A 27,122-nucleotide genomic window follows, 5' to 3' on the forward strand; every position below is an offset into this window, starting at 1 on the left:
TTCTCCGCAAGTCAAACTTCCCCAGATACGGTATGACAAGGCCTTGAGCATGTTCAAAATATGTTCCGAGTGAGTTGCGGGGGTACACGCAGAACACCAGTAGGAGCCTTACCGGCAGCACTTTGCAGACAACTCTAACGCAGGTACTTCCCAGTATCCGTAAGTCGCTCGTAACAGAAAACGGATCGGTTTCAAAGTTCTCACGCAGGTCAAACGGAATACACGCAAGTAGAAGGTAAGTAGCGCGCGTGTAGCAAATAAGACACAAGTGCGAAACTCGTAACATTGTTGTCCGCCCGTAGAAAATATTCCTGCGAGCAGAAAAATCCCTATACTCGCAATAAGCCCGCGTAGCTTGCCCGGAAAGGCCTTACAGGCCGTGTCACATCTTTCCGGGCAAGCCTTGCGTGCGACTCGCGAAGAACAATTTTTACTACCCGGAGGTCCCCGCAGATGACCTGCACGTAACAGTACCTAGCACGTATCTCACCCGTAGTCGCCCGGAGGTGCGCACGCAAGTCCTTTTTACCCGTAACCATGTTAAGGCCTTGTCACACCTTTCCGGGCAAGCTATATACGCGGGCTTGTTGAGTGTGAGGATTTTCCAACATCATACCGGACAATTTCCGAGGGCGGACACGGATTTGGGCGAGTTGGGCATGTGCCTTACTTGCTGGATGCATGTTCTTCTTGTGGGTATTCTGTGTGACCTGCGAGCCAGGCGCGTGGGGGCTGACAACCCAGAAATTCATATGAAGGAATGGCAGAAGTCCAACAGAAATGACAGAATGTCATTATCTTGGCCGCAATGACCGCATACGGGGACTGCGAAGTACCTGCGTGGGAGTTGCCTGCGAGGTGCTGCTCAAAACTTGGCTGCGGGTAAATCGGACTTGCGTGCGCAGCTCCGGGCAACTACGGGCGAGATAATTTTCCTGCGTGCTGGAAAAATCTTACTCGCAGCAAGCCCGCGTAGCTTGCCCGGAAAGGTGTGACACGGCCTTTAGGCTGCCGAACTCATTTGGTGGGGACAAAAACCAATTGCACTTACAATTTGTTTTTGTGATGATTGTGGAGGAGCATGCAGAAAGTTACCAAAATGTGCCGTCAATGTCCTGCACATTTTGGTAAATTTACCAAAATGTGCAGATTTATCTGTTATCTGTTGTGAATGTGCAGAAATTATTTGTTGGTAATTTACCAAAATGTGCAATTTACCAAAATGTGCCGTAACACTACTGCCGTCGTCTATAGGCCAAATGGTCAAAATATAGAAAATATTAATATTTCATAGACTGTACGACCAGTCTCTCAAGAAATACTTTGATTCTTCTCTTTCTACCTTTGTAATTCCACATTTAAATTATTGTGCAATAGCCTGCATTGGCATAATGCCATACGTGATACTTTTATTGCAGATCAAACGGTCCCTATTTATCGCAGTCATTAAAATAATAATAATAATAATTTCAGTTTATTTCTGCATTCCTGCTCCATATACATGTACAAGAATATATTCAGTCTTGCCCACACATAGCCAAATATTATGTGTCATAATCCGAAGTTTTCGAAATTGTATAATGTTTTATGAAGTGTAAAGTTCAGTTTTTATGTACCTATGTTTGAGGAAAATGTTTCCACAATCAAGTATTTTCATTTGAATGATTATAATGTATACTTATGACATGAGAGTGACACTATAGGACTCATAGTATATGACTCTATATACACTTTCATATATGCCACAACTATGCCATCATATATTACAATTCCATTTATTGACCCAAAATTTTGAATGGCATTCAGATTGGAATAAATAAGTCTAAAGTCAAAAGCATCTAAAAGAAAGTTAACGTTATATTTCAGAAATCAGTAGACCCCAATACTGAGAATTCATGATATTGTTTACCAATATTGTCAGTGTGTGTATGTGTGTGCAAATTTATGTAATATTATACATTTGTAATGATTTTGAAGCAATACCATTTTTATATTCAACTTGAACCGTATACGGGGACCCGGGATTTGACTATAATGGCAAAGCCTGATCCTGTGCTGTCTCAGAACATTTTGAAAATGTAATGTACATTATTTTTTTTTAATGAAACATTTTGCTTATGCAATGGACTACCTACCTATTCTTTTGTTATCATGTTTGTATAATTTGGTCTTGCTTATAATATTTCTTTTATTGAAAGTTTTAAATAAAACTGGACTGCGCTGAAAAACAAATTTGAATCTAGGCCTAGCCTTATCTGCTCCTTGTAACACAAAAAAAAAATTTGATACCGATGATTCGATTCTTTCTGTTTGATTTATATTCATTTCATATCACAGATCGATTATAAATAATACATTGATTTATACAGTGAAAAAAAAAGTTGAGCGCTATTAATAGGTCAATGGGAGACTTATGAGGCGATTACTAAGTACGACATCATCATCATCGTCAGAAATACATGTATGAGTAGGTACATTGTATATAATACTACTGTTCGGGGGGGGGGGGAGGGGGCGGGTAAAACAGTAAAATCATAACTTTATCATTTTGATGAAACCTTCCCCATTCTATTCATTTGAATTCTCTTTCTGTATTTCGGCCAACTTGATGTGGAATTCTACTTTTTTAACTATTGAAATTAGGTAAACAACTACGTTTTCTGAGTCGACATAGGACTGTAAATTGGATACAGGTTAGATGTCAGTGCATTTTTATTTTTGTCCAATTACTAGGGAAGAGAGAGAGCTCCATTGTGCAGTCAAAACAGTCATAAAATAATGAGAAATATTTTTGCTATTCACTTCCTTCAAAAGGTAGGATAAAAACTGAGTACGTATACCGTGTATATACTGAGCACTGGATACCACACACGCCATCATCTGTTGCCGTCAAACTGTTACGTGTGTCAAAATCTCCAGTTTGATGCGCGCCCGCTGCACATGTTCTATGTTCACACACGCGGGATAACCTTTCAGTCCGAACCCATGTTGAATCAAACTACAACGACAACTGCTTATAAACGCGCGCGCCTTATTTCCGCAAATACGGAAATAGCGTGTGACCGATCTTTCTACACACCAAGTAGTGTTGTGAACGTTGTTGTCTATGTGATCTACAGACTGTGTTCTTATACGAAGTTTTGTTTCAAAGTACGACAAGGAGAAGGAAACAAGAAGATTGTCGTGGATGATTACTGTTATTACGGCTAGCGACCGATTTGACGTGACTGAAATAGGACTGAATCTGGACTTGTCAGGAATAACCGTATTGAGTGAGAATACAAGCCTGATTTTGAGGGAATTGTTACAGATTTGCGGTGCGGAGTCGTGTTTATAATACGTGGTGACAGGCGTGTGTAGTGTGCATAGATAGAGTGTGCAGTAGGAGCGAGCGAGCGCTTCTCAATCACGATCGTCGTTGCTGGTGGAAGTACACGCAGACCCGACTGCGCTCACACACAGGAGGAGTTAGCACTTTGAAAATATTATGAGCATTCACTGACCAAAAACAACAACAACACACCATTAAGATGGAGTACAAAGCTTTGTATGACTTTTGCACTGCCGATGAAGATGAACTTCCTTTCAAGAAAAATGCTATACTGAAGGTAATTCATGTTCTCGACTCGTCCAGTCCACAAGCGAGTATGACTGAGCTAGACACGATCAGTAAACTTTGCTTTCTTTACATTTGTAAGATCTTGCAGTCAAAACTGTCATGTGTGCTAAATTAGGAAAGGAAGAGTCTATCACTCTCAAGTAACATTACTAACATACAGACTCAAGAGAGTAAGATGTTTAATGTAGTAATGTAATTAGTACTGTAGTTTAATATGATGGGTAAACTCGGCCCCCATCGCGCACATTACAAGTTTACAACTATGGGTCCTTGCGCGCGCTGGGGGCTGAGTTTATCCGCTAGGCCGAGTTTATACATAACTACGGTGTGTTACAATTATTATGACATGAAGTTTAAAAAAAAAGTTTTTTTTTTTTACAAGCCTTGTCTAGTGTAAGATGGAAAAAAAAAATAGCGTGTAATTAACGGTTACCAAGAGAAGCAACAGGTGGACATGTGTATAGAAAGGGTGGTCAATGTAGATTGTCCGTAGTGGTCGTCCCGTCTCATTGAATGATGCGTAGGTCTGAGTGCGTCGTCAGCCAGTGGAAATTGTGTGCATAACACCTTGGGCATATTAAAGGTAATTATGGAATGCTGCCATATAAACCCACAAGCGAGGTGAAAGCTGAATAATGGATTTACAGTAGGCTAGTACTCTGTAGAAAAGTATAGGACCGTAGCAATAACTTATGCATGCACACTATTCGTACTGACGTGCAAAAAGATGTGTCCGTCATCTGTTTTATAGAACGGGGGACAGTTCTATTGCCAAAAAGCCACTTTTTAATCATGGAACTTGATGGCATATATACTGGATGCATTTTCTTTTGGCTTGCCATAGATGAAAAGCATGCATCCAGTAATTACTGCCTGCTGGGAATAGTGCATGAACCTTTGCTGCAATTGCGTGATATTTACAATTGTATGTTCATAATTGCTGTCATCTGTGAGGCAGTATGTGGACAGTAAAAATCAACACACAGCCCTTGACCAATGAGATCACAGGACTTTCGCTACCAATTTCATTATCTCTGCTGTGGTTGTTTGTAAACTTGCATGGTCAGGACCCTCTCCGGTACAAATCAAGTGGCTTCATATGATAACATACTGTGCAGTACTATGTAAACCTGAAGGTTAGAGCCCTTGATGCAGGGGACTCCTATTATGACAAAGTCCTCGGAACCTGCAGTTTTCTTTCATTATATCGAAATTTTGTTATAACCAAACAAATAAACACTAAAAATACATAGATTGGATAATGTTGCTGCATGAATTTTTACTTCGCTGTAACCGGAATTTCATTATAACCATGTAAGTTATAACTGGAGTGCACTGTGTTGATATCAAGTTAGACACCAAAGCCAGCCAGGTGCTGTGAGTGAGAGCCACCTTCTCTAATATTCTGTGAGTTTACTATAAAACCAGAAATATTCACGGCACAAAACTTTCACAAATTGGGGCCAATGGCCTTTTTCACCCCATAAAAACTGTCACAAGTGGCCTCTGGGATTCATTGCATTGCATATCTAGACAAAACCTTTTCGATGCATTATAGGCCTACATGTACTTTGTGTGAATTTTGGCTCATGAAAGTTGTAAAAGTTTCATAAAGATATGCGCAAAAATTTCTAATTTTACAGTACATGTATAATTTTTACGTTTCGAAATAACATTTTGATAGACTTCCTTATGTCCCCCCCCCCCTGATTTTGTCGTACCACTCTATCTGCACAACCTACCCGTGTTAGTGTACACACACAGATGCATGCATGCACATTTGGCATGTGGTGGGGACAGCATGCATCTATGCATACAGGCTAACAAGGTTTAAATAGGGACTTAGAGTTGTATGGCAAGATAAGGGGGGGGGGGGGGGGGGGACAGACAACTGTAACTAAGGAAGTTTTTCCAATAAATGAATTTAGATTGCCTATTGTACATGTATGACCTTCATCCTGCCATAAAGTAAATTTTATGAAAGTGTGGTACTTGCATTTGTACACTGTTATCTTTATGTATTGATATCTCTTGCTTATCCATGTAATTAATAACTTGTGTATCGTATCATGTGTATTTGCCTTGAGAATAATTAGTGTCTGCCACCAGCTCTTGAATTGAGTACAAAGAGACAATCTTGCCTAGTATTCATTTATCATGTACTGTGTATAGTGAAACATTCGAAAGATGGTCATGCATTATTTTTGTCACATTATGCCATAGTGGAAGTGTTAATCATGATACTTGACAAGCTTCACTTTCGTATACAGGGTTAATATATTTCAGTTTCAATACCTTAAGCCCTAGCCTGCTGTACGGCCTGTGGCTGTCGTGTGTTCATGCGGCTAACATCTTTCACCGGACCCCTCTGACATTTTTTTTTTTTTGCATTGCTGAACCTGCTGGTCATGTAAAGAACTCTGTCTGTCTCTGATACAGTGCACTATATTTCGTTTAAATGGTTTTTAAAATAAGGAGTTCATCAACAGAGGGCATGTACTTTGTACATTTGTAGAAATGGTAGGAATAACACCACTGGTGATACTGTGACATACAACTATACTGTACACTAGGCCAAAAGCAATATGGTATAGGAAGTATGAATGTATAAATTTCTTCAATTTGTTTTTATATTTATAAGGAGTTGAGGCATAAACCTTTTCAGCTTTGCAGTTGACACAACTTTTTTCTATTTTCTAAGAATATTTGAACAGTTCATGTACACATTGTAGACATTTCATAGCGGAAATGAAAATCTGCCATTAAATACAATAGAATGTTACATTTGATGTGGTATTCAGGGCATATACAGCTGTAAAAGTGGACTGTATGCTGAAGGATAATTCCATGAGTCAATATTGGTGTGGGTGTGATTACCATTAGGAAGATTATAGTCATGTAGTGGAGATGCATGCATACAATGTCACATGTACATGTACTTGTACAAGTACATGTTTTTGGTTAAACCATTTTAGAATTCTTTTATCTCAGTAACAGCTGTTGTGAACGAGCCACTCTGTGTACAATGTACAGCTGTAATTGAAACTGAAATGAAACATGGTTCCTTTTGATAATGATGGAATTTTCTTGTGAATTTGTATTATTTTTATTTCTGCAGGTGATACGAAGAGAAGACAAACACTGGCTACTCGCTCATTTGGGTGCCAGGCAAGGCTTAATACCAGAGAATTATGTCACTGTAGAAAGGAGCCATGGGTAAGTTTGCTTTGATGCAGGTAGAGCTTGGCATGGCATATACATGACTGTACACGTGTACTACATTGCAATGTGTAGCTACAAAGTCTACCAATATACAATGTAAGCATTTCACCATGAATGCCATGAAAAAAAAAAAGGAGCAAAAGATTGGGTAGAAATTTAGCAAATCGAGTTGGGTACATCTGAAAGGCTGTGTAACTTCATTACTAGGCCTACTACGTACTTTTATCTAGCATGCAACAGCTGCCAGCACGGACATTTCTGGGCATTTTGAGGAACTCATCTTCATCTCATATCATAGTCCAGACATGTGTACAATACACTGAGACATTGACAGTATATTTTGTAATTGTCTGAGGGAGAAATTAGTGTGTGTTTTATGGCATATTTGTTCAATGATTATAATCCTTTCGCATGGATTAATTATCAGATGGATATTCATGTACTGGGACACCAATACTACTCACACAGTGCAACATGAATTCATTCATATGTTTTTTATCCTGTGTGCCCCCCCCCCCCATATCTTCTGTAGATGGTACGTTGGAAAGATTACACGAAAGCTAGCAGAAGACCATCTAATGGCCATGCCTCGTGACGGTGCCTTCATGATCAGAGACTCGGAGAGTAACCCCGACCCAGGAAATTTTTCCCTCTCGGTCAAGTGAGTATTCACAGATTTTTCGTGGAAGTGCTTCTCACGCACTGTTGACTTCTCATGCAGGAGGTCACCTCATGACCCTGTTTCACAGAAAAGCTGCTCTTAATAGTGACTCCTTCCAATACCAGGGGCGGATTGCCAGAAATTCCATAAAGAGGGGGCGCCTTTGCAAAAGTAAAAGGGGGGCGCACGCACCCCTCCCCCACTTTTTCCTTTATATTTCTTTTGTTTTAACACAAAAATAAAGGGGGTGCGTGCCTGGTGCGCTCCCACCTGGATCAGCCACTGAATACACATGACCTCAAAATTTGATATTACAAATTCTTCCACAGCAAGAAACAACAGGTCCCTGCGAGTGTGTGCAGTGCACTCCTGTTATAACGAACATGGTTATAATGAAATTTCGGCTACAACGAAATAAAAATTCAAGCCGCAACATTATCCGTTCTATGTTTTTTTATTGTTTATATGTCCGGTTATAACGAAAATTCCATATAACGAAAGAAAACTGCCGGTCCCAAGACTTCGTTATAACGGGAGTCCACTGTATGTCGTGGTGGCATTTCAACCAGTATTTCTGCGCACCTCTACAAAGTAATTACAAATTGCCTACTCCTTCTAAATTCTGTTCTGTTTAAGCCATGTTTTGAACTGAGCCAGTGAGAGACAAATGTGTGGGAAGGGCAGTGGTTTTCATCAGCAAGACTTTGAAAGCCCCCTCCTGCCCCCCCCCCCCCCCATTTTTGTCTGAAGATTGCCTGGATTGCTGTGGAGAATTTGAGGCATAAGAATCTAAGAAGAACTAACTGTACCTCCAAAGTTGGTATGAAGTTAAACCAAGGAGGTTTTATACATGGAGTTCCAACTGGCTGTAATTATTCAAGCAGTTGTCAGATTTCTATTGATGTACAAAAGAATTCCACAGGTGCACTTTCGCCTTTGATGATCGATGTTCGACGCCGCTGTCTTGCTGAGCAATCTGAAGATTCATTTTGAAAGTTATAATATTGGCCATATTTTGCTTATTTATTTATTAAATGAAGTGAAATTTTACGTAATGATAAAGCATGTAAAACAAAAGTCGATCCCGTCCAGAAATTTATGCAGAATTGTAAATCAGAGCTGTATCATGTGAAAATTCTTAAAAGTGTACCATCCTGGAAAGCTGATTTTATCACTTTTCCGCTCATTTCCACAAATAAAACTAATATGGAATTAATCTTCAAGTATAATTCTTTATTGATAGATATATCAGATTAGTGCCCGGGTATGCCCAGTCGAGTGATTTTCATCTTTATTTCAGCATTTTTTGCTCAATTTCTATTCGCACAGTATCCTCATGTCTGTACCACCTACCTTTTATGAGAAGGGATAGCGAAAAGTAATTACCATCACAAAGACATCTTCCTTTGAAAGTGGCTAGTGATTATGCAATGAGACACGAGTCAATTGTCTTCGTATCTGCGCGGCAGATCCTGTTTGGCACATGCTTCAAATATTTTTGAGCGGCGGCTTCGAACATCTAGCAAAGGAAATATGACAGTTGTGACTCCATTCTCTAGAACCTCTTTGGTTAAACAAAATAGTCTATGATATCAGTTGAATTCTGCATCAAATTTGCCACCCAAGTTGCATTTGTCAGTGATTGTCCTAGTCCTCTGTATACAAGACCACCTTTGGTGCTCCCTCAGTAAGCGTGTCACTCTAGGAGTAACAACTCCTAAGAATTTCTTGTATGCACGAAACTTTCGAGAATTTGCAGTGGAGACAAGAGTCACATATCTAAACTGCTCACCGAAGTTCAGCAAATCCCTCCATTACTAGTACACGTGTACATTTGTATACATACTTATGGTTTTTCATGGTTGGCATTTTGTGAAAGTTTCATTCTGCGAAAGAGACTGTTGGCTCTAATTTGTGCAAGTTTCATGCCGTAAATATTTCTGGTTAAACAGTATTCCATACACTGATTGAATACTCAATATCATTCCTGTGCTGTCCCATTGTTAGCAATATATCTTTTTACCCCCCCCCCCCCCCTTCTATTTGTTGTTTTATTATCATTATTTGTTTCAACCACTGCAGGTTTCAGAATGCCATTCAACACTTCAAGATCCTGACGGATCAGTCAGGGAAGTACTTCCTGTGGGTCGTCAAATTCAATTCACTAAATGACCTGGTAGAATATCACAGAACAAACTCCGTCAGCAGGACACAGGTAGGGACCCTGAATCCTTGTTGGTTTGCTGAGTTTTCTCTCTATCTATTCTACAAATGACTTTGATATGTAACTATCAAAGTGTTATTACTGTACGTGTACTTTTTTACAGATTTCCCATATGGCAAAACATGTGCAGACTGTTCAGAAAGCTGTGTCTGATTCCACTCTAAAACTGCTCTCTGTCTTGGGCAAAAGTTCATCACGCATGTTGTATCACGGTACTGCCAGAACTGTAGAGCAAGTCTACATGTCCAGATACATTTATTTGTAGCAAAAAAACAATCTACATGAAAAAAATAATGTACTAAAATAAACAAGAATACTGTAAACCGAGAAATGTTCGCGTGCATTTTAATTTCGCGAATTTCGCGAGCGCGAAGATTCGCGAAATTAAAATGCACGCGAAAGTTCTTGTCTACATTATATACATTGAATACCAGTTCCAGTTCGCGAAAATTTCATACCGCCAAAAAGGCCGTTGGCTCCAATTCGCGAAAAATTCATGCCACGAATATATCATGTTTTACAGTAATACAATTGCCCATGATGTCTAGTCTGAACTCCTCATATTATTTGTACAGCTTGTACCAGGGACAAGTGGGAAAGATGGTTTTGCCATCAAATTTCTTGAAATTGAAGTCCACTGTCCTATTCAAATGATGATTGCAAAAGGTTAACATGCAGAATTATGCAAAGCTAAAGATAACCAGTCTGCAGAATTTCAGAAAAGATGGGCTTTACAGACAAGACAGTGGTCTCTACCTATCCAAATATATATTCTAACAAGTTGCCCTCATAGACAACTACAAGTACTTTGTATACCCAGCGCCCAAGTAGACGTACATGTAGAGATTGATATGGCTGTACAGGTTCTAGCGTGCATGGGACATGTCCTCTTGAAATGTTGGTTTCATATTATTGGCTTGTCTAAGTGGTGTGAGCGACATAAAACTTACTTTTAGCACAAGTAGTTCATGGTGTAATTTTCCTGGTATCGCATCACAATTTGCTTTGCATTTGCCATGCTGCTGCAACACCAACTATCTTTTGTATAGCAGTGTTCTTCCATAGAAGTGTACAGGATGCTATTTGAAAAACTATTCATCAGCTAAAATTACTAGTCAGAATTGAGTTTGAAAATTATTCCCTATAGTTGACCTATGATTTGTATGTACATTGTATTCTGTGTATTTGTCCTTGTGTGTATGGCTTTGTTTTTTTTTTTTAAATATATGTTTGTGTGTTTCCAGCTTTGTCGCATTGATGCATTTCAAATGCTGTATAGGAGTGGTCGAGTACAGTGTACAGTACATAGTGTTGTGTTGTGCCTTCTCATCATTGTGTGGCATTTCAAAGTCTATTTGTATGCTGGAAAGGTCTCCGTGATATATTCACCCGTCATTCATAATACATTGGCCTATCTAGCAGCTGTACATATGGTGCTTGGGTTGTGCATGCACGATTTCTTATAATGTCAGCATTCACGTGTGCAGTTGAACACACATGATGCAAACTCCAAGTGGAATTATGGTGTATGATGGGCTTCTTGAGTACTCAGAATAAGTGTCCTTACAAACGTTTTGTAGGCTGGCACACACGTACCTAGGAAGAGAAACATGCTATGACAGGATTATGTGCTTCGTTATCAAATTCTCCCTATCCTACATAACTTTAAAAACTCAAATGGTGGTGGCACTATTCAGTTTCTGGAACAGTGTGTTGACAACACTACATGTACGCTGGTGCATAGCACGATCTCTATTTTATGTCATGCACTAAAGGCATGATGCACTCTATCTCCAAAGTACCATAGTTTTTTAGATTTTCTCAACAATTGTTACATGTTGGACAAAGAATATTAGCATATAAGCTCTGAAAATGCATTTCTATTGTGGAGTGACAATATCTTTTGATAATCATGACCGACAGAAAGAGAAAAAATAGCTATATCATATGCGATTATCGCATGTCTATATATACGCTTTGCCTGTGCCTGCTGCACAGTAAGTCTGCATTACTGGAAGTGTACAAGTGAACACCAAAAGTGTAACCTTGCTTGACCTCTGCGTGTCGCGTGTGGGTGCGTTAGATCACCTCATTCATTTGCATGTAACATATGGCCAGCATACGGACCCGACCGCTGGCAGCAAAACGTTTTCATTTGTATGCTATAAGGCAGAATTGAAGATTACTGCAATTTGTTTATGATGTATGTTATTCCAATTCCAATTCAATCATTTATGTCTGTGTCAGGATATTTATTTTGTTTATTTACTTTCTACAAAAAGCATACTATATATTAACAAGATTCAAATGACATGTAAAACATTAGAAAAACATCATATTTTGTCAACATTGTAAATCATAGAAAATACCATTCAACATATCTCATATTAACATCGATAATCGGACATCAACACATTGGTATATCTTGGTATATTATTATGTAGACTGTAAATGCAACTAATACCACTGAACTGAACTACATGTAATATCACTGGACTGATCAGGGGTGATTTATTTCCATGTCTTGAGGGTACAATAAAATGATACATGTATCATAAAATTCTACAAATCATTTGATAACCACATGGAGTAAGGCACAAAGGAGTTTCAGCTAACGGGATGTTCTTACTCTGATGGATTTCAGTCTCCTCCCATTCGTCAACATGTGCTGTCATTACAAATGGGCATTTCTCTGTCCATTGCTGTACTCCATTATCACGAATTCAGCCACTCGCAGAATTGTCTGGAAGTCCCAGTTCGCGTGAAATTACTGTGTAGAATCGCTATTAAAGATTTATGGCGTATACGGTAATATTCTGTCACAGTGAATACCAACATTCGTCCGAGATGACAACTATGTCATAGGGGTCTCTTTTGCATTATTTCGAAGTGATGGCATTTTCACAAACGAGTGAGTGATCATGACCTTCGTGCCTACATCCAGCACTACAGGCCACCACAAAAATGACATACCGGTACTTTTAAATCCTTATTGTTAATTTCCTGTGGTTAGTCTTCAACTGCAGAGATCCCCTTGAAATGAGGCTTATATCCAGACACACATGTTTGCATGTGCACACCCTACATTGCATGTTGAGTGGGAAGTAAATGCATACTTGTACGGAAGCAAACTTACAGTGTAGGTCTCTTTGTTTTTGCCTTATCTTCACACTTTGTGATGGTGCTGGAGGCAGCATGGTTTGGGGCAACCTGTCCGCCTGTCCTTGCACAATTTTAGAGTAATATTTTCTTAGGTTACTAATTAGGAACATGGAAAATGTTCCAATGGAACTTGTGATTGTACCATGCTCAGTGATCATCCAAGACTATGATTAACTTGACAAAAGTGTATGGATTGTGTGGTCTACAGCCAAAATTCGGAGTGAAGGTTAGCAGTTAAAGCTACAAATTTAATTTAAGAAATTTGTGTTTACAATAGCATGAGAAAACTAGTAAAATTTAATCACAAATAATTGGTCGGTGCAGAGCAGTGAATTCACAGGTCTGTGTGTCTATGTTGTAAGTTTTGTTTTTATTTGTGATCTTAAGACAAGTTACAGCCAAAACTTTGGCATTATGTAATTATAAGGTGACGCAATTTGATGAAATCTGGTATAGGTATGAGCAATGGGAGAGCTATTTTTTCTTCAGGCAGTCTTAATCTCAAATTTGGTTATTTAATGGTCAGAGGTCAAGGTCATTTAAGTAAGAAAGTACAGTACTGATGTCTCCTGAAATACTTTAGGGAGCTTGATCAAACTAGCATTTATATGCAAAGATACACTTGTAAAAGGTGACAACATTTTTTTTTTCCAGTTATCTAAATGCCAAGACTCTGAAGGGTCAAAGGGCAGAGGTCAGGAAGAAAGTTTTGGGGAATTTGAAAATAGATGGTGCAGGTCAAAAGGTCAAAATGGGTGATTATGAATGAAAGAGAAACACAGAGAGTCACACACACTCACACACCCTATATACACATGTACACTGTATACATAAATGTACATTGTATGCATATGTCCGTCTGTCTCCCTGTCATTTTTATTTTTCCATCTCTTTCTTACATGCCCGATCCTTTTATTCAATTCAGTTACTGTTAACGTAAATATTTTCATGTGATTAATTCTTCTTGTTGAGAGGCTCAAAAACATTCATGGGTTCTTGAATTCATGCTGCACAATTTTCAACCCATTCAAAATGTGCAGAGAAAATTGTGAAGATATGTTTTGGTTTTATAATTGGCGCTAGCCAAAAGTAGCACGAAGTATGCAAAAGTTAATGTACTGAGAATATTTCCATGTTTTATTCAGTTATTGTTTACATTGATTGTCATTAATTTACTTTTTCCTTTTCTTCATGAAGTCAAAAAGTCCATACTTACTTTGGAATCGTTAAAAATATAAATTATAAGTTCCATAGCTTTCTTTGATTTCTATGTATACTACAGTCTGTCAGTGTCATCTAATAAAGCACAGTGTACATGTAAGTTTACCTTCAACATGTTGATTCTATAAAGGACATGCACAGTGAATAGTTGAACTCTTTTTTTTTTTATTGATGTGCAAGAGCAGCATACGGTTTATTCCTGCATGGAAATAAATAAATGATTGTACAGCTGTCCAAGCTATTCAGGCACAGCTAGTTCCTTTTAACTTTGCTCACCCAGTCGTTATTTGCAGAACAATAGCTTAAAAGTGTACAAGTTACAATGTATATCATTGATCAGTAATATCAAGCAGTTATGTGTATTTGGCCTGGTAAAATAATGCTGGTAGAATACTGTACTTTGATATAAATAACATGTGTGCATTCCAGACATCAAATGTGAGACGTGAAGAGTTATTTACTCTACCATAAACTTCCAACACAAGTACATCATCAAAGAAGAGGAATTTCATGCACAACTGACTGAAAATACATAACCCATGACTTTTGCCCGGAGAGTACGCAGTACTGCACAAGTGAATGAACAACCAAATGGCTTACCCAACCAACTCCAGGGTACAAGTGCTTGATTAATTGGCCAGTGCAGTGTGTCAGATCGTGATATTAAACAGCTGCCCTGGAAGCAGTACAATGCATATTGCAGGCATTTATGAGTTTGTGTTGTATCCTCCCCAAAATGAGGTAGTTTTAGTATGTTGCAAATTGCACATTGCTACATTGTATGTGCTGAGGTAGAATGTTGATATGCAGTAGGTGCACAATGAATGTGATAACATTTTGTAGGTCTTTGCCTAGTAACAAAAGAAGGCATTCAGTGCACATATTCATATTCTATTCAGGTCAATGTGTTTAAAGGTACCCTCTGTTTAGTTTGATGACTCGTGCCTATCTCTGTAGTTCTTGATTTGAGATGTACTACAATGATGCACATTAATGTACCATCCGTGCATGAAATTTATGCATTCTTATATAATACCTATGAAATATCGTACTGAAACATACATGTGATACACGTGTCCAGTCACAAGTTCTGCATTGTGTGTGTGTGTGTGTGTGTGTGTGTGTGTGTGTGTGTGTGTGTGTTATCACCTGACGTTGCTCTGTTTCAACACATTTATCTTAGTCATGAAGTGAGTCATGTGCTATTCTCGACGTAGTGAATCCAGCCCCCTTCTTTTCACAGGATTCAGTAGATCGTAGCATTGCCAAAATGCATTGTAGGGCGTTAAGAGCCGCTCAGTTTTACAATAGCAACTGCACCCCAGCCTCCCCAACGCGAGAAATGCTTGCCTCAGAATTGTTTACAAAAGGTATCTGGGAAAAAACAAAATAGGAAAAAAACAGATACACCCTCATCTTTAGTTTGGAAATCAACCAAATGGAAGGGAAAAGTATTGTTGTCAAGAAGGTTACTCTTGTATGTGTTTTCTGGCATTTGCTTGTTTATTTGTGTGTCTCCTAAAGTGACTTAAAAAGGTATGAATGAGTTCTGATGAAATGTGCAGGATAAATGCACAGTTCTATGCAATAGTCACCCTATATTCCTGGAGAATATTTGTATTCTTTGAATGCTAGTAGGGGCTGTTTATTACTAAAGCCAAATAGATTATGGGGAATTCAGGATGCATGATGAACAAATGGCAAGGATTGAAAAGTAATGCAGTTAGTTACGATTACAACACATCCTGTATTCTTAAGAAGGAATTAGTCGTCAAGTCATTTTTGCAATGTGTTTGAAAGTCTGTAGAATTTTGTGATTATGTGGAGAATTGTGTAGCAATTCCTGGATGATGCAGGACTTTTTTGATTGTCCAAAACTTCCAACTGCAACACATTGGTTTCATTATGAGTGTGGAAGATCTCTCAGCCACACCCATTGTATTCTTTATCTACACTTACACATACAATGTAGGCAGACCATGACAAGGTCAATTACTACATGTATCAGGACTATGTAAATCTATACATCTGAGGAGTGTCTCAGAATGTTGATTATGAACATCAAAACTCAGTATGATTCAGCACTAAAACTTACTTCTTGGAAGAGAAATACAAGCAAAATCCCATTCAACCCATTCTATGGAGTAAATTCTAATACATGTTCGTCTTCATGTCAATCAGTGGATTGAAAATGGAAACTTTTATGTTCTGCATTGAAGCTTGAGCATGTTATGAAGAGCAGACACAGTTTTCAATATTTGGGACCAAGACAATTGTGATTTGTAAATAAAAACTATATTTGTAAGTGATTTAGTCATCTGGTTGTTTGTTGTGGGGACAATATACTTCCTCTTCTCAAGTACAGTACTCTTTGTGATTATACGTACATGTTACTTATGCATTCTGAAGCCGTTTTGTCGGGGGGGGGGGGGGTTAGGAAGAAGGGAGATGGTTTTCTAAATTTTCTTGATTGTCAGTTTGAATATTGATGTCATTTGGAGTAAGTATTTTGCAGTGGGTTCAATCCTATGTCGTTTTAACAGTTTTAATAACAGTTTTAATGGACTGTTTGTACAGTCGTTGCATTGTGATTGAAGAATGCTGTCATTTAGAAGCAGAGTATAATGTTGCTTCAGTTCACTCTGCTTTTTTGCGAAGTAAGGGTTAACAGGAATAAGAAACGCATACGCACATTATACACCAAACAAGAGTGAAAATGAACACAGTCATGGTGATTATCTTTGCCTCAGTTTGGTGTTTGTGCTGATATCCACAAATACAATACAAACTCTCCATTACGTCTTTCATGCGATGAAGTTTACCGGCTCATTTCAGAGCATGTTCTCTGTGGACGTCGTCAAAGTGCAAAAACCCAGGTACGCTGCATTAGTACAGGTACTGTGTACATATGTCATGTCGCACATATCCGTATGAAGACACACATTGGTACAGTGACTCCCTCGTGTGAAATGCTGATCGTTCTGTAGGCACTGCACGTGCAGTCAAGCAGTTCGACATTCCATGCGATTCCACTGTGTCTGGAACGGTGACAGAGTCTCAGCTCTAAGGAGCCTAGCTCCAGACCTCTGTACGAGAGTGATGAAAGTGGAGGGAATGAGAGTGAGAGATACTTCCTTGTTATTACATGTTCGTACCTGCTGAGTGTTTGTGGTTTTGGTGCTGTGTTTTCCTATATGAGTGACTGAGCAAGTCACTCTTGGCTCGAACATAGCTCTGTGAGCTTGCATAATGTCTTACTTTTTGCTTCCCTCTTTTTGGGGTTCACCCCCAAGGAATTAGGCAACACTCAGAGGATAGTGTATATGAACAATTCACCAGTAGGGCTCAACGATAGATGCATGTTCAAGATGTTGTAAATGGGTCAAATTCTCTGACACACTACATAGTGTTCTTTCTTTCTGGATCATATGTTTGTGTTTGTTTGTGTACTTGTGTGTGTATGTAAATTGATACATGTGTTTTATTTCTGTAATACCATACAGTGGTGTTTCGTTACTGACTTGCCAAGTCTTGAGAACATTTTATGACCACCTGATCACCAGTAACTTGATATTGTTATGGATCAGATGTGTCAATAATTAAGCTTGAAATTGTTCTGAGAGAATTGAACTTGCACCCCTTTAACATTACGAAAATTTTGGGGACTGCAGTTTATTCTGCATCAGTGGTCCAACACGTCATTGATTTGTCTTGTGTCCTAATATAAAATTTAAAATTATTGTTTTTATAGCTAAGAGGAATACTTTTTATGAATATTCATTTACTTATCTATAGATGTTATTTGTCAGTTAAACTACTTGTAATATTGTCCTTTTTCTTTCACTTGTGTGTACATGTAGTTGTATACACATATTCAATGTAATTGTCCAGGTCACTATAAAAGAAGGGTATATAAATCACACATTACCATACTGGTCTGCTGTTTATATGGGAGCTGTGCAAAAGTGCAGCATGTAACATGTATATACAAATAATGATGCTGGTAATATTTATCTTTGAGAGGTACTGTAGTTGACGTACAGTGTAGACCATTTATCACAATAAAGGGTAGAGAGTTACTGCATGCAATATGCATGCTGCATGCACATATGTTCATATGTACAATGTAGGCCTACTAGTACATATAATACATACTGAACAAATTTTTTACAATACATTATACAATGTACAAAACATGTACATGAAGTACAGGCTGCACAAAGTCTGCATACAAGCATACATTGTATGAACAGATACACTTGGATACGGGTTGTACAGTCTACATGTATGTGCACATGCATGCTATACAATTTGGTAGCAAGTTCTCAAATCTCATAGACTCTTTGCTCTGTGTGTATGCAGTAAGAATACCAGGAATTTATGAGGCAATGTTTAGCAGGGAGCCAAAATACATACTATTAAAGAGGAAGTGTTTAAAGCTAAAACTTTGTACTCAGAATGGCTCAAAATTCATATTCCACAATTTGGAATTTGCTTGCAATATATCGGAAACTCTCCTTAAAAAAAAAAAAAAAAAAAAAAAAAAAAAAAAAAAAAAAAAAAAAAATTGAATAAAAAATAATTAACTTGTCTGACTGACATAGTTTGCTGAGACAATGAGTTGTTTGGCAGTATTTCGAGATCAAAAGTGTAAAATGATGAAAGTCAGTATACCGAACACCTTTTATTCCTGAAGCACCCACCCCATTCAGTATAGTTGGTATTATAGAATGATGCTAGTATGCGTTGATTGAATTGTGTCCAGGCAGTGGTATTGAATTGCATGCAGACTTGCGTGAAGTGGATACCGCTGTGACCCGATATATTATTATCGATAATCGAATAAAAAATCCCGTAGCAGCCATGATCTGGTAAGCCCGAGATTGTAGTACTTTTGGCAAAGCTTTTTGGCTAATAGTTCTCATTTTTGTTATTTTACACAACTTAAGTTGTATTATGACAGCATTATTTAAACATTTTATATTCTTATGTGTACAAATTTGATAAAGAATTGACAGGTTTGCAGATATATGAGAACTGTATTTTGGCTTTAATGGTATATAAATGCCACAAATGTACTTTATAATTATTAGGTACAGACCCCAGGTTTTTTATTATTTCTAGGCAGCAAAGTGCATTTGATGCAAATGGCCTTTTGTGCACAGATGTAAAAATGATTGACATGCACATTTCGTTTCCAGGCCCTCTTTATATTCTGAGGGAATTCCTGCCCTATGCATTTCCCCTCTAATGTAAATGACACACTGTGTCATGTATTCCCACAAGGGACACAGTCCATTCAACATCAGGGTTGGGTATGTTTTCTTTGCCAGGTGAAGACGACAGGCTCTACACTGTAAAAATACTTGTCATTCATCTATTATGTATACGACATACAATATATACAAGTACAACTACAATGTATAACCTACATGAGTAGTACAGTTGTATTTACAAGACATCATGTGTTGAAGGGACTCACTCTAGTACATGAAATATGCATCATCGACAGAGTTACAGTGTATCTATAGAATGAGTTGAAATCCTTTGTTTCATAATATTTAAGCTTTCACCATTTCTTTATCTTATCTTTACATCCTTTCATCTTTGAGCGTGCCTTGATCATTTCATTCCGTGGATATGGTGCAATACAAATTTCAAATTGCAAGTGTTATTGCTATTATTTATATGGCATACAGATGCGTTTGTATTAGGCAACTTATGCTTTCTTGAACAGTGGCGCAAATTACAGTTTTGTAGGCTTGTTGGGGCATTGTATCACCGGAGTGTGTTTGATTGGATCCTTCTAGCTTGCAACAATATAACAGTTTGTGATGTCTTCACCTATTCAATGTGTGGCCTTTAGGTTTACTCTTTTGTTGTTTTTTCACTTATTGAATTGTTGTTGTTTTTTATCCTATGTCAAAATACTTTCAGAGTAATGTGGTCACATGTGTATTACTAATAGGTAGAGAGATTAGATCAGTACAGAGTTTAACTATCCCATGTCCTTGGACGAGCTGACCCACTAGTCAGTGGTCAGTGTTGCGATTGCGATCTTACGATTGTGTGCATTCCAGTGTCCAGCATGCGTCGTGCATCCTGAGTGGCCCATTGTGCCTCTCTGCCATATTTGTCACATTTGCATCTTCTGACAATTTGCAGCTGGATTTTGACCAAACATGGCAGGATTCATCAATGGCAGAGGGGGTCATACAGTAGTTCATACAAGTTGTCAACGTTATGTCGGCTAGCCCTTTATGTGCTCAGACAGTGTGCTTTGATAGCATACATACAGTTGTACCAAACTGTTTTTCACCAGCATTCAATAATCCATCCAAACTTGACCCAAACGAAGATTTACATGACCTAAGCAAGTTTAAAGGGATTGTACAGTTTTGGTTGAGACCTACAAGCAATTTCAGGTTTCTAACATTTTTGGGGTGAGATAATGAGAAACCTCTTATGAAATTTGAAAGAGCATGTAATTCTATGAGGAATTCAACGTTTATTTGATGAAAATTGGTTTTGAAATGGCTGAGATATCCAAAAAAGAGCGATTCTAGTAAAGTGTGGGACCCACACTTTATTATGATCGCTTTGTTTTACTTTATTTTTTGGATGTTTCAGTCATTCCAAACCCGATTTTCATAAAATAAACTTTCAATTCCTCTTAAAATGGTGTACTCTGTACTATATCATAAGTGTTTTCTTGGTATATCTCGCAAAAAGCTAAAAGCCCAATTCTCATCTCCACCAATACTGTACCATCCCTTTAAGAGACACAAAAGTACTGTTGTCTAGTGTACATCACAACGTTATTACTGACTCTGTCTGTGTTTGTGTGTGTGTTTGTGTGCATAAATTGTGGCCACCGATATACAAGCATGTAAGTCTGTCAGATTAAAAACAAAACAAAACACAATTTGGAGAAACTGATTTGGGTTTGATAGTGGCAAGTTGGAAGTGCCCATAAGCCAATGCATGAAATGCAATACCTGTGCCTGTCAATAAAAGTACATGTACCACAATTTTTCGCGAAGAAAACTTGGGATGAAAATGTGCGGCTTTTGTGAACGTATTGGCATAACTCCATGGCAGATGCATAAAGTTTGAAAACTTGTTCTGTGTAACAAACGTGGATGACTCTTAACTTTCTTGTGCATTTAATAGGTCAACTGTAGATTCTGGTCATTGTTCATGCCTCTACTCTCAGTAGCTATTGTTGACAGTGCAGCAATACAGTACCATGGATCATTCATTTCAAGGCCTCGGTACATCATGTATTTTTTTTTTCTTACCCTTGATCAATAACAGCTGGCAGACAGTGATACAATCTGCTGAGAATCACCTTCAACGGCAGGCTTGATAACTTTTTCATATTGTTTTTTCTTTCCTACTTGCAGGAGATCAAGCTCACAGACCCTTGTGTTCCACTCGACAACAACGGCCTAGGGGTAAGCTTGCCAGAATTTTCTGAAGTTCAGTACTAGCACTATTTGAGGTATTAATACAAGTGATACTTGACATATGTAGGCCTATATGAGTAGACGAACTTGTGCCTGTCAACTATTGGGTGCACATGCTCAAGGTCAGAGATCCAAGGTCAAAGATCAAATGAAAATAAAAAAAAAATAAATTAAAAAAAACACCTTTTTTCCCTCCATATCCTGGAAATGGCTCATTTTATTTGCATGAAACCAAACATGCACGTACTGCCTGGCAGTGATTCTGTTGAGGGGGTCATAAAACAAAGGTCAAGTGAAAATCCAAAAATCTGTTCTTTGATGCTGAAATTATACTATTTTCTACATATCTTGACAATTATTCAGTGCATATGTCTTGCACAGTGATTCTGTAAGGAAAAATTTGGGCCATGGAGTCAAAGTTGAATGATTATGTTAGAATATCTCTATCTTTGCCTGTATTTTGAAAATAGCTCAAATTATCATCCTGAAAATCGGATATTACCAGCTTTACTGATTATTTGAAGAAAGACGTCGGCAAGGGTCACAGGTCAAGTGAAAATGCTCAAATTCTTGAATTCTTTCTCTCTGAAGCAATTGACCCATCCAAATGAAATCTGGTTCAAGATATAAACACTAAACACATTTGGTGTTGTGCCATCAAACTTTGAAACATATCATTTCAATTTTGTACTAACCATTTGAATTGTTGGTTGATACTGTTAAAAATGTGAACAGACTTACAGGTAGGGAAAATAATGCCATATGATGGAAATGTACAGTTTGTACCAGTTACCATCCCATAGCAACATTTTTAGGTCTTTGTCATGAAGTGTATTTCTTAGAAACATGAGTGCATATATGCACTGATAGAATATTACAGATGTAATGTACATTCGAAAGTCAAACTTAAATTTGAGCATGCATGCAGGTAAGTGGGAGAAACCCTGAAAGAACTTGTGTGTATGTGTTAGAGTGATTGAAAAAGAGAAAAACCCTTGTGGAGGAAAATTCATACTAGATTGCCCTTATTTGAAAGTGAAAGAGTTATAACAATATCTTCACAGTGTTAGAATAATCATACAGCCAATCAATTGGTTGGTCACAGACTGTACTCTCAATTTCACTTTTACTGTTGTCACATGATTGGCATGTTATATGCATGATTAAAAAAGAATGTAAAAAAATATTTATATCAGTGCTTGACACTAACTTTCTTCCTTAGTGGCCCATTCGGGCTACTAAAATCTTTGAATTTAAAATTTTGTTGGCCCGAAAGGAGAAATGCAGTGGCCCAAAAATAATGGGAAATGTAAGAACTCATTTTGGATTTAAGCTGCCTGATCAGGCCACCAAAAGAAAATTTGGCCCGGGGACACCAGGTAAACCGCTAATGTTGATCCCAGTATTAAATACACATATCGCTGTTACGGTGACAACATTTCATATCTCAAAACTGTCAAAATGTTCAGGAGATTGAAAAAACATGGCAGCCAAAACACTCTCACAAATAGGATTGCCTTTCCTTGGACATCCAGTGGTGGCTTTATTTTTGGGGTAAGACAGCTACAGACAAGCCTGTAGGATGTGGACAGGAAGTCACTTAACTGAGTATCTGACAATTAATCCAAAAAAGTAATTTTCTCAGAGATTTGAAAAGACAAAGTCTTGTCACCCCACCAACTGTGTATATATTTATTTATTCACAAATATCGTGGAATAATTTTCCAACTCAAATTTGATTCGCAACTTCAGCTGATGAACAATATTTCAAATGGTATCCTGTACACTTCTATGAAAGAAAACTGCTACACAACAGTTAGTTTGTGTAGCAGTGGTGTAAAAATGCATAGCAAATTGCGATGCGATGCCAGGAAAATTATTCCCTGAATATAAACAGGTACATTTCATTTGCATGTTTTCCACCATTCAAAGATCTTAAACTCTGGTCCCTTTACTTTGACAGGATATGCCGGGAGCAGCTCACCAACACAAAGACAATGGCATGAAGGTAACCTGCCTTTTCAAGTCCTAATTAGCGGAGTATACTGTATACGCCATTATGTTTTGCAAGGTTTTTATTTCTTTAATTTTGCTAGTTGGATGCTTCTTGCAAATTTAATGCCATTCATGAATATCAACTCTAATCCCAACATGAATACAACATGCACTTGTACATTTCTCTGTTCGTTACTTTACTTCTCAGTTGTGAATCTAATCACGTGCTAAGTCTGGAAGTCCCGAGTCGAAAAAAATATAAATAAATAATAATAATAAAAAAATTGACTGAATATAGTATGGTGCATACAGTTTGTGACCCATTCCAACCTCTCTCAGAACCAACACATTAATCTTCTAGTGAAACCTTGAATTACAGTGTGCAGTTGCGGCTGATAACAAGGTGCATGAATTTGAACACAAGTAAAGGTCGAGTCAGAATGAGTCATACACAATCAAGCACCCGGACAGTTTGAGTCACAAAATGCACTGAAAGAGAAAAACCCTCCAAATTCTTTTGAGTGATGAAAAAAAAAGCAACAAAAGATATTTGCTCATACAAAGTGGAGTGTCCTCCTAACCTCTGTGCAATCATAAATTATCAAGTTGTGGAGACATCATGGCCTTATATTTAGTATCATTTCAGCATATTTAATAATCAACACCAAAACAACAAATTTGATGTTGCACATCATGTGCTCTATTGGTTTACCTGACTGGTTTTACGTGTGGTATAGCTTGGCAAGTGTCAAGCACATTTAGCTATCCAGTGCCCTCACCATATTTTCTCTCCTGATAAGTTTCTGTTAGCCCATGAAGTCATAAAAACCAACATTTTTGTGGTTCAGTTCTGCATCCTGTAGATGATGTAAACCAGTAAATTATTATTTTTTTTTTCAACTAAAATTCCTTGTTTTTGTTAGTGTTGTGCAGGGCTGATTGAACCTTTTGTTCATATCTGTGTGTTTTTTTTTCTTTTGTTACAGAATGCTCAAATGGCTCTGAATTGCCCAATTCATAACTGATGTTCAGTTGGCTACAAATTTCACACTGTCGAAGTGTCTGTATTTTTCTCAAATTGGCAAATTTGCATAGATTTTATTGATTCAACCAGTTCCAGCTTATCTTTGTCCATTACAAGATATGCAGCGGCATTCAGAGGTGCCAATTCATTGATGGCAAAGATGATGATTTCTGCAGCCAGTCCGCCCAGGACTTTTGGAATGAGTTAAAGGGATGGTACGGTATTGGTGGAGATGAGAATTGGGCTTTTAACTTTTTGCGAGATACCAAGAAAACACTTATGATATAGTACAGAGCATACCATTTTAAGAGGAATTCAAAGTTTATTTGATGAAAATTGGGTTTGGAATCACTGAAACATCCAAAAACAAAGTAAAACAAAGTGATCGTAATAAAGTGTGGGTCCCACACTTTATTAGAATCACTCATTTTTTTATATCTCAGCCATTTCAAAACCAATTTTCGTCAAATAAACGTTGAATTCCTCATAGAATTACACGTTCTTTCATATATCATAAGAGGTTTCTCATTATTTCACCAAAAAATGTTAGAAACCCGAAATTAGGTCTCAACCAAAACTGTACGATCCCTTTAAGAGGGCTAGTTATCTTGAAGCACCTTTGGGCTGTCATTTTAGCAGAGAGTCTTAACATTACTGTTGTTCATTCAGCCTGTCCAACAGAATATGCGAGGAGCCCAGCCACACAGGGACGATAGCATCTGCAAAGTAAGTAGATTGGAAGGCAAAACCTTAGTGAACAGCTATCACATGGGAAAGTTTGTGGGTTGTAGTATTCACAGTGTCCCCGGTACTATGCAGAGACTCCAACTCTCCCGTTTTCGACGGGAGATCTCCCGCCGAAAACCCTTTTTTGCAAAATCTCCCGTTCTCCCGCTTGAGATTTGATTTCTTCCGCACTGGCTCTGTGTCTCCCGGTGGAAAGGATTTCTTACTTATTGCTATCGTACAGTATGTTGAAAAAATAAGCCTTAGATAGCAACAGAGAGTCTAGAACCCTAGGAACTTCGCACACATCAACTTGGAGTCTCCCGTTTGCTAGGGGTTTCGGGCGGGAGAATCTCCAGATCAGAAGGTGCTTGGGGTTGGGGTCTCTGATTATGAGGTATTTGAAACAATGTCATTCATGATGCTAGAGAGAAGGGTACTGGGGTAAGTGCCCATCTGCATATTTTAGAATGTTTGTTATAATGATACTACAGGGATGATGATGATGATCATGTACCATAGTCCTTCTGCGTTGATATTGGCGGAGAGCAAGGGCATCCTGAGAAATCGGCAGAAATCTGTTTCTCCTTTCAGCCACTGTTGTTTGATGATGCTCAGGATTAGATGTCAGATCATTGCAATTAGAGTGTAATGATTGTTAACTGATTCGCTTTGTTTTAAAGTACATTTAGAAGTCAATATCTCCACCAAGTTATTAGTCCATGTACAGTGCTATGAACTGATTAGCAGTGGAGGTCTCCTTCTGAGACCACATAGAGTACAGGGAGGGATCCAGGAATTCCATAAAGGGGAGGCGCCTTTACAAAATTAAAGGGGGGCGCACTAACCCCCCATTTTTTCTTTTTATTTCTTTTGTTTCAACAAAAAATAAAGAGGGGGTGCGCACCCGGTGTGCCCCCCTCTGGATCTGCCACTGGAGCAACACTTCTAGTCGTCTATATCTCTAAATTTGCATATATTTGATTACAAATGTGTGTCTTTGGCACAATTTCCATCATGTATAAAAGATCAATGTGCCCCCTTCTCTTCCCCCTTCCCACTGACCCTTCCCCCTTTTTTTCTGTTTATACCTCCCTGCAGTGCAAGGCTCTCTACGACTTCACCTCTGAGGTCGACAACGAGCTGTCATTCAAGAAGGGGGACATCATCCACCTGATCTCCCAGCCGCACGCCGAGTGGTGGGAGGGCGAGATCCGGACGCCCACGGGGATCCGTTGCGGCATCTTCCCAAAGAACTACATCACAATACACGAGGGCAAACTCCCCGGGGGCTACTAGGAGGCGGTTGACGAGGCGGCTGAGTCTTCGCAGATCGGTTACGGTCTTATAAAGAAAGCAAATCCCAAAATACACTCACCACAAAAAATGAGAGCGAGATAGAAGGGAAAAAATATCAATCAATTGCTCTCTCTTAGTTTCACGCAAAAACCTAATGAAAGGGAGGAGATAAAGATAAGGAAAATATGCTGTCGTCTTCATGTTTCCTTCTTTTTATCATCTTTCTGCAACTCTGAGAAGAGCGCTGTTGTTTTGTTTCTTCAGTGTTTGATTTGTAGTAGCACTATTTTGCCTATATCAGAACTGCGAAAAGTTAATCACATATCATGTACAGACGAGGGGCGAACTGTGTACATCGGCCCGATAACCCGGATGAGCTGATTGCCAGCTTGATTGGTCCGAGGACCAGATTTAGAATTCCAATATAAAGACTCGTAGAGTGCTGAGAGGTCCCAAGTAAGAGTGTTCAGCATGTACAACTCTTGCTGAGAGTATCGGTT

The 27,122-nt window shown here is 38.4% G+C and overlaps 1 protein-coding gene across 1 annotated transcript; it reads left to right on the forward strand.

Moving 5' to 3' along the window:
• Positions 1-3,044: 3,044 nt before the first annotated feature.
• LOC139708666 (growth factor receptor-bound protein 2-like) lies at positions 3,045-26,675 on the forward strand. The gene is made up of 8 exons (XM_071620601.1): positions 3,045-3,608; positions 6,738-6,835; positions 7,374-7,502; positions 9,585-9,717; positions 21,516-21,566; positions 23,542-23,586; positions 25,267-25,323; positions 26,425-26,675. Exons 1-8 carry the CDS (start codon positions 3,531-3,533, stop codon positions 26,620-26,622), a joined length of 789 nt encoding a protein of 262 aa, XP_071476702.1. The 5' UTR covers positions 3,045-3,530; the 3' UTR covers positions 26,623-26,675.
• The last annotated feature ends 447 nt before the right edge of the window (positions 26,676-27,122 follow it).

Source organism: Diadema antillarum, unplaced genomic scaffold (genome assembly GCF_040938485.1).
Source record: "Diadema antillarum isolate AM-2024a unplaced genomic scaffold, OU_Dant_1.0 seq00001365_RagTag, whole genome shotgun sequence".
In the NCBI taxonomy this organism is placed as follows: Eukaryota; Metazoa; Echinodermata; class Echinoidea; order Diadematoida; family Diadematidae; genus Diadema; species Diadema antillarum.

Excerpts from the sequence above, each read along its gene's own strand:
- LOC139708666 (XM_071620601.1), top strand. The coding sequence starts at position 3,531 with ATGGAGTACAAAGCTTTGTATGACTTTTGCACTGCCGATGAAGATGAA. Across the intron at positions 6,836-7,373 it reads ACTGTAGAAAGGAGCCATGG|ATGGTACGTTGGAAAGATTA; the intron begins GTAAGTTTGCTT and ends TATCTTCTGTAG. Across the intron at positions 9,718-21,515 it reads ACTCCGTCAGCAGGACACAG|GAGATCAAGCTCACAGACCC; the intron begins GTAGGGACCCTG and ends TCCTACTTGCAG.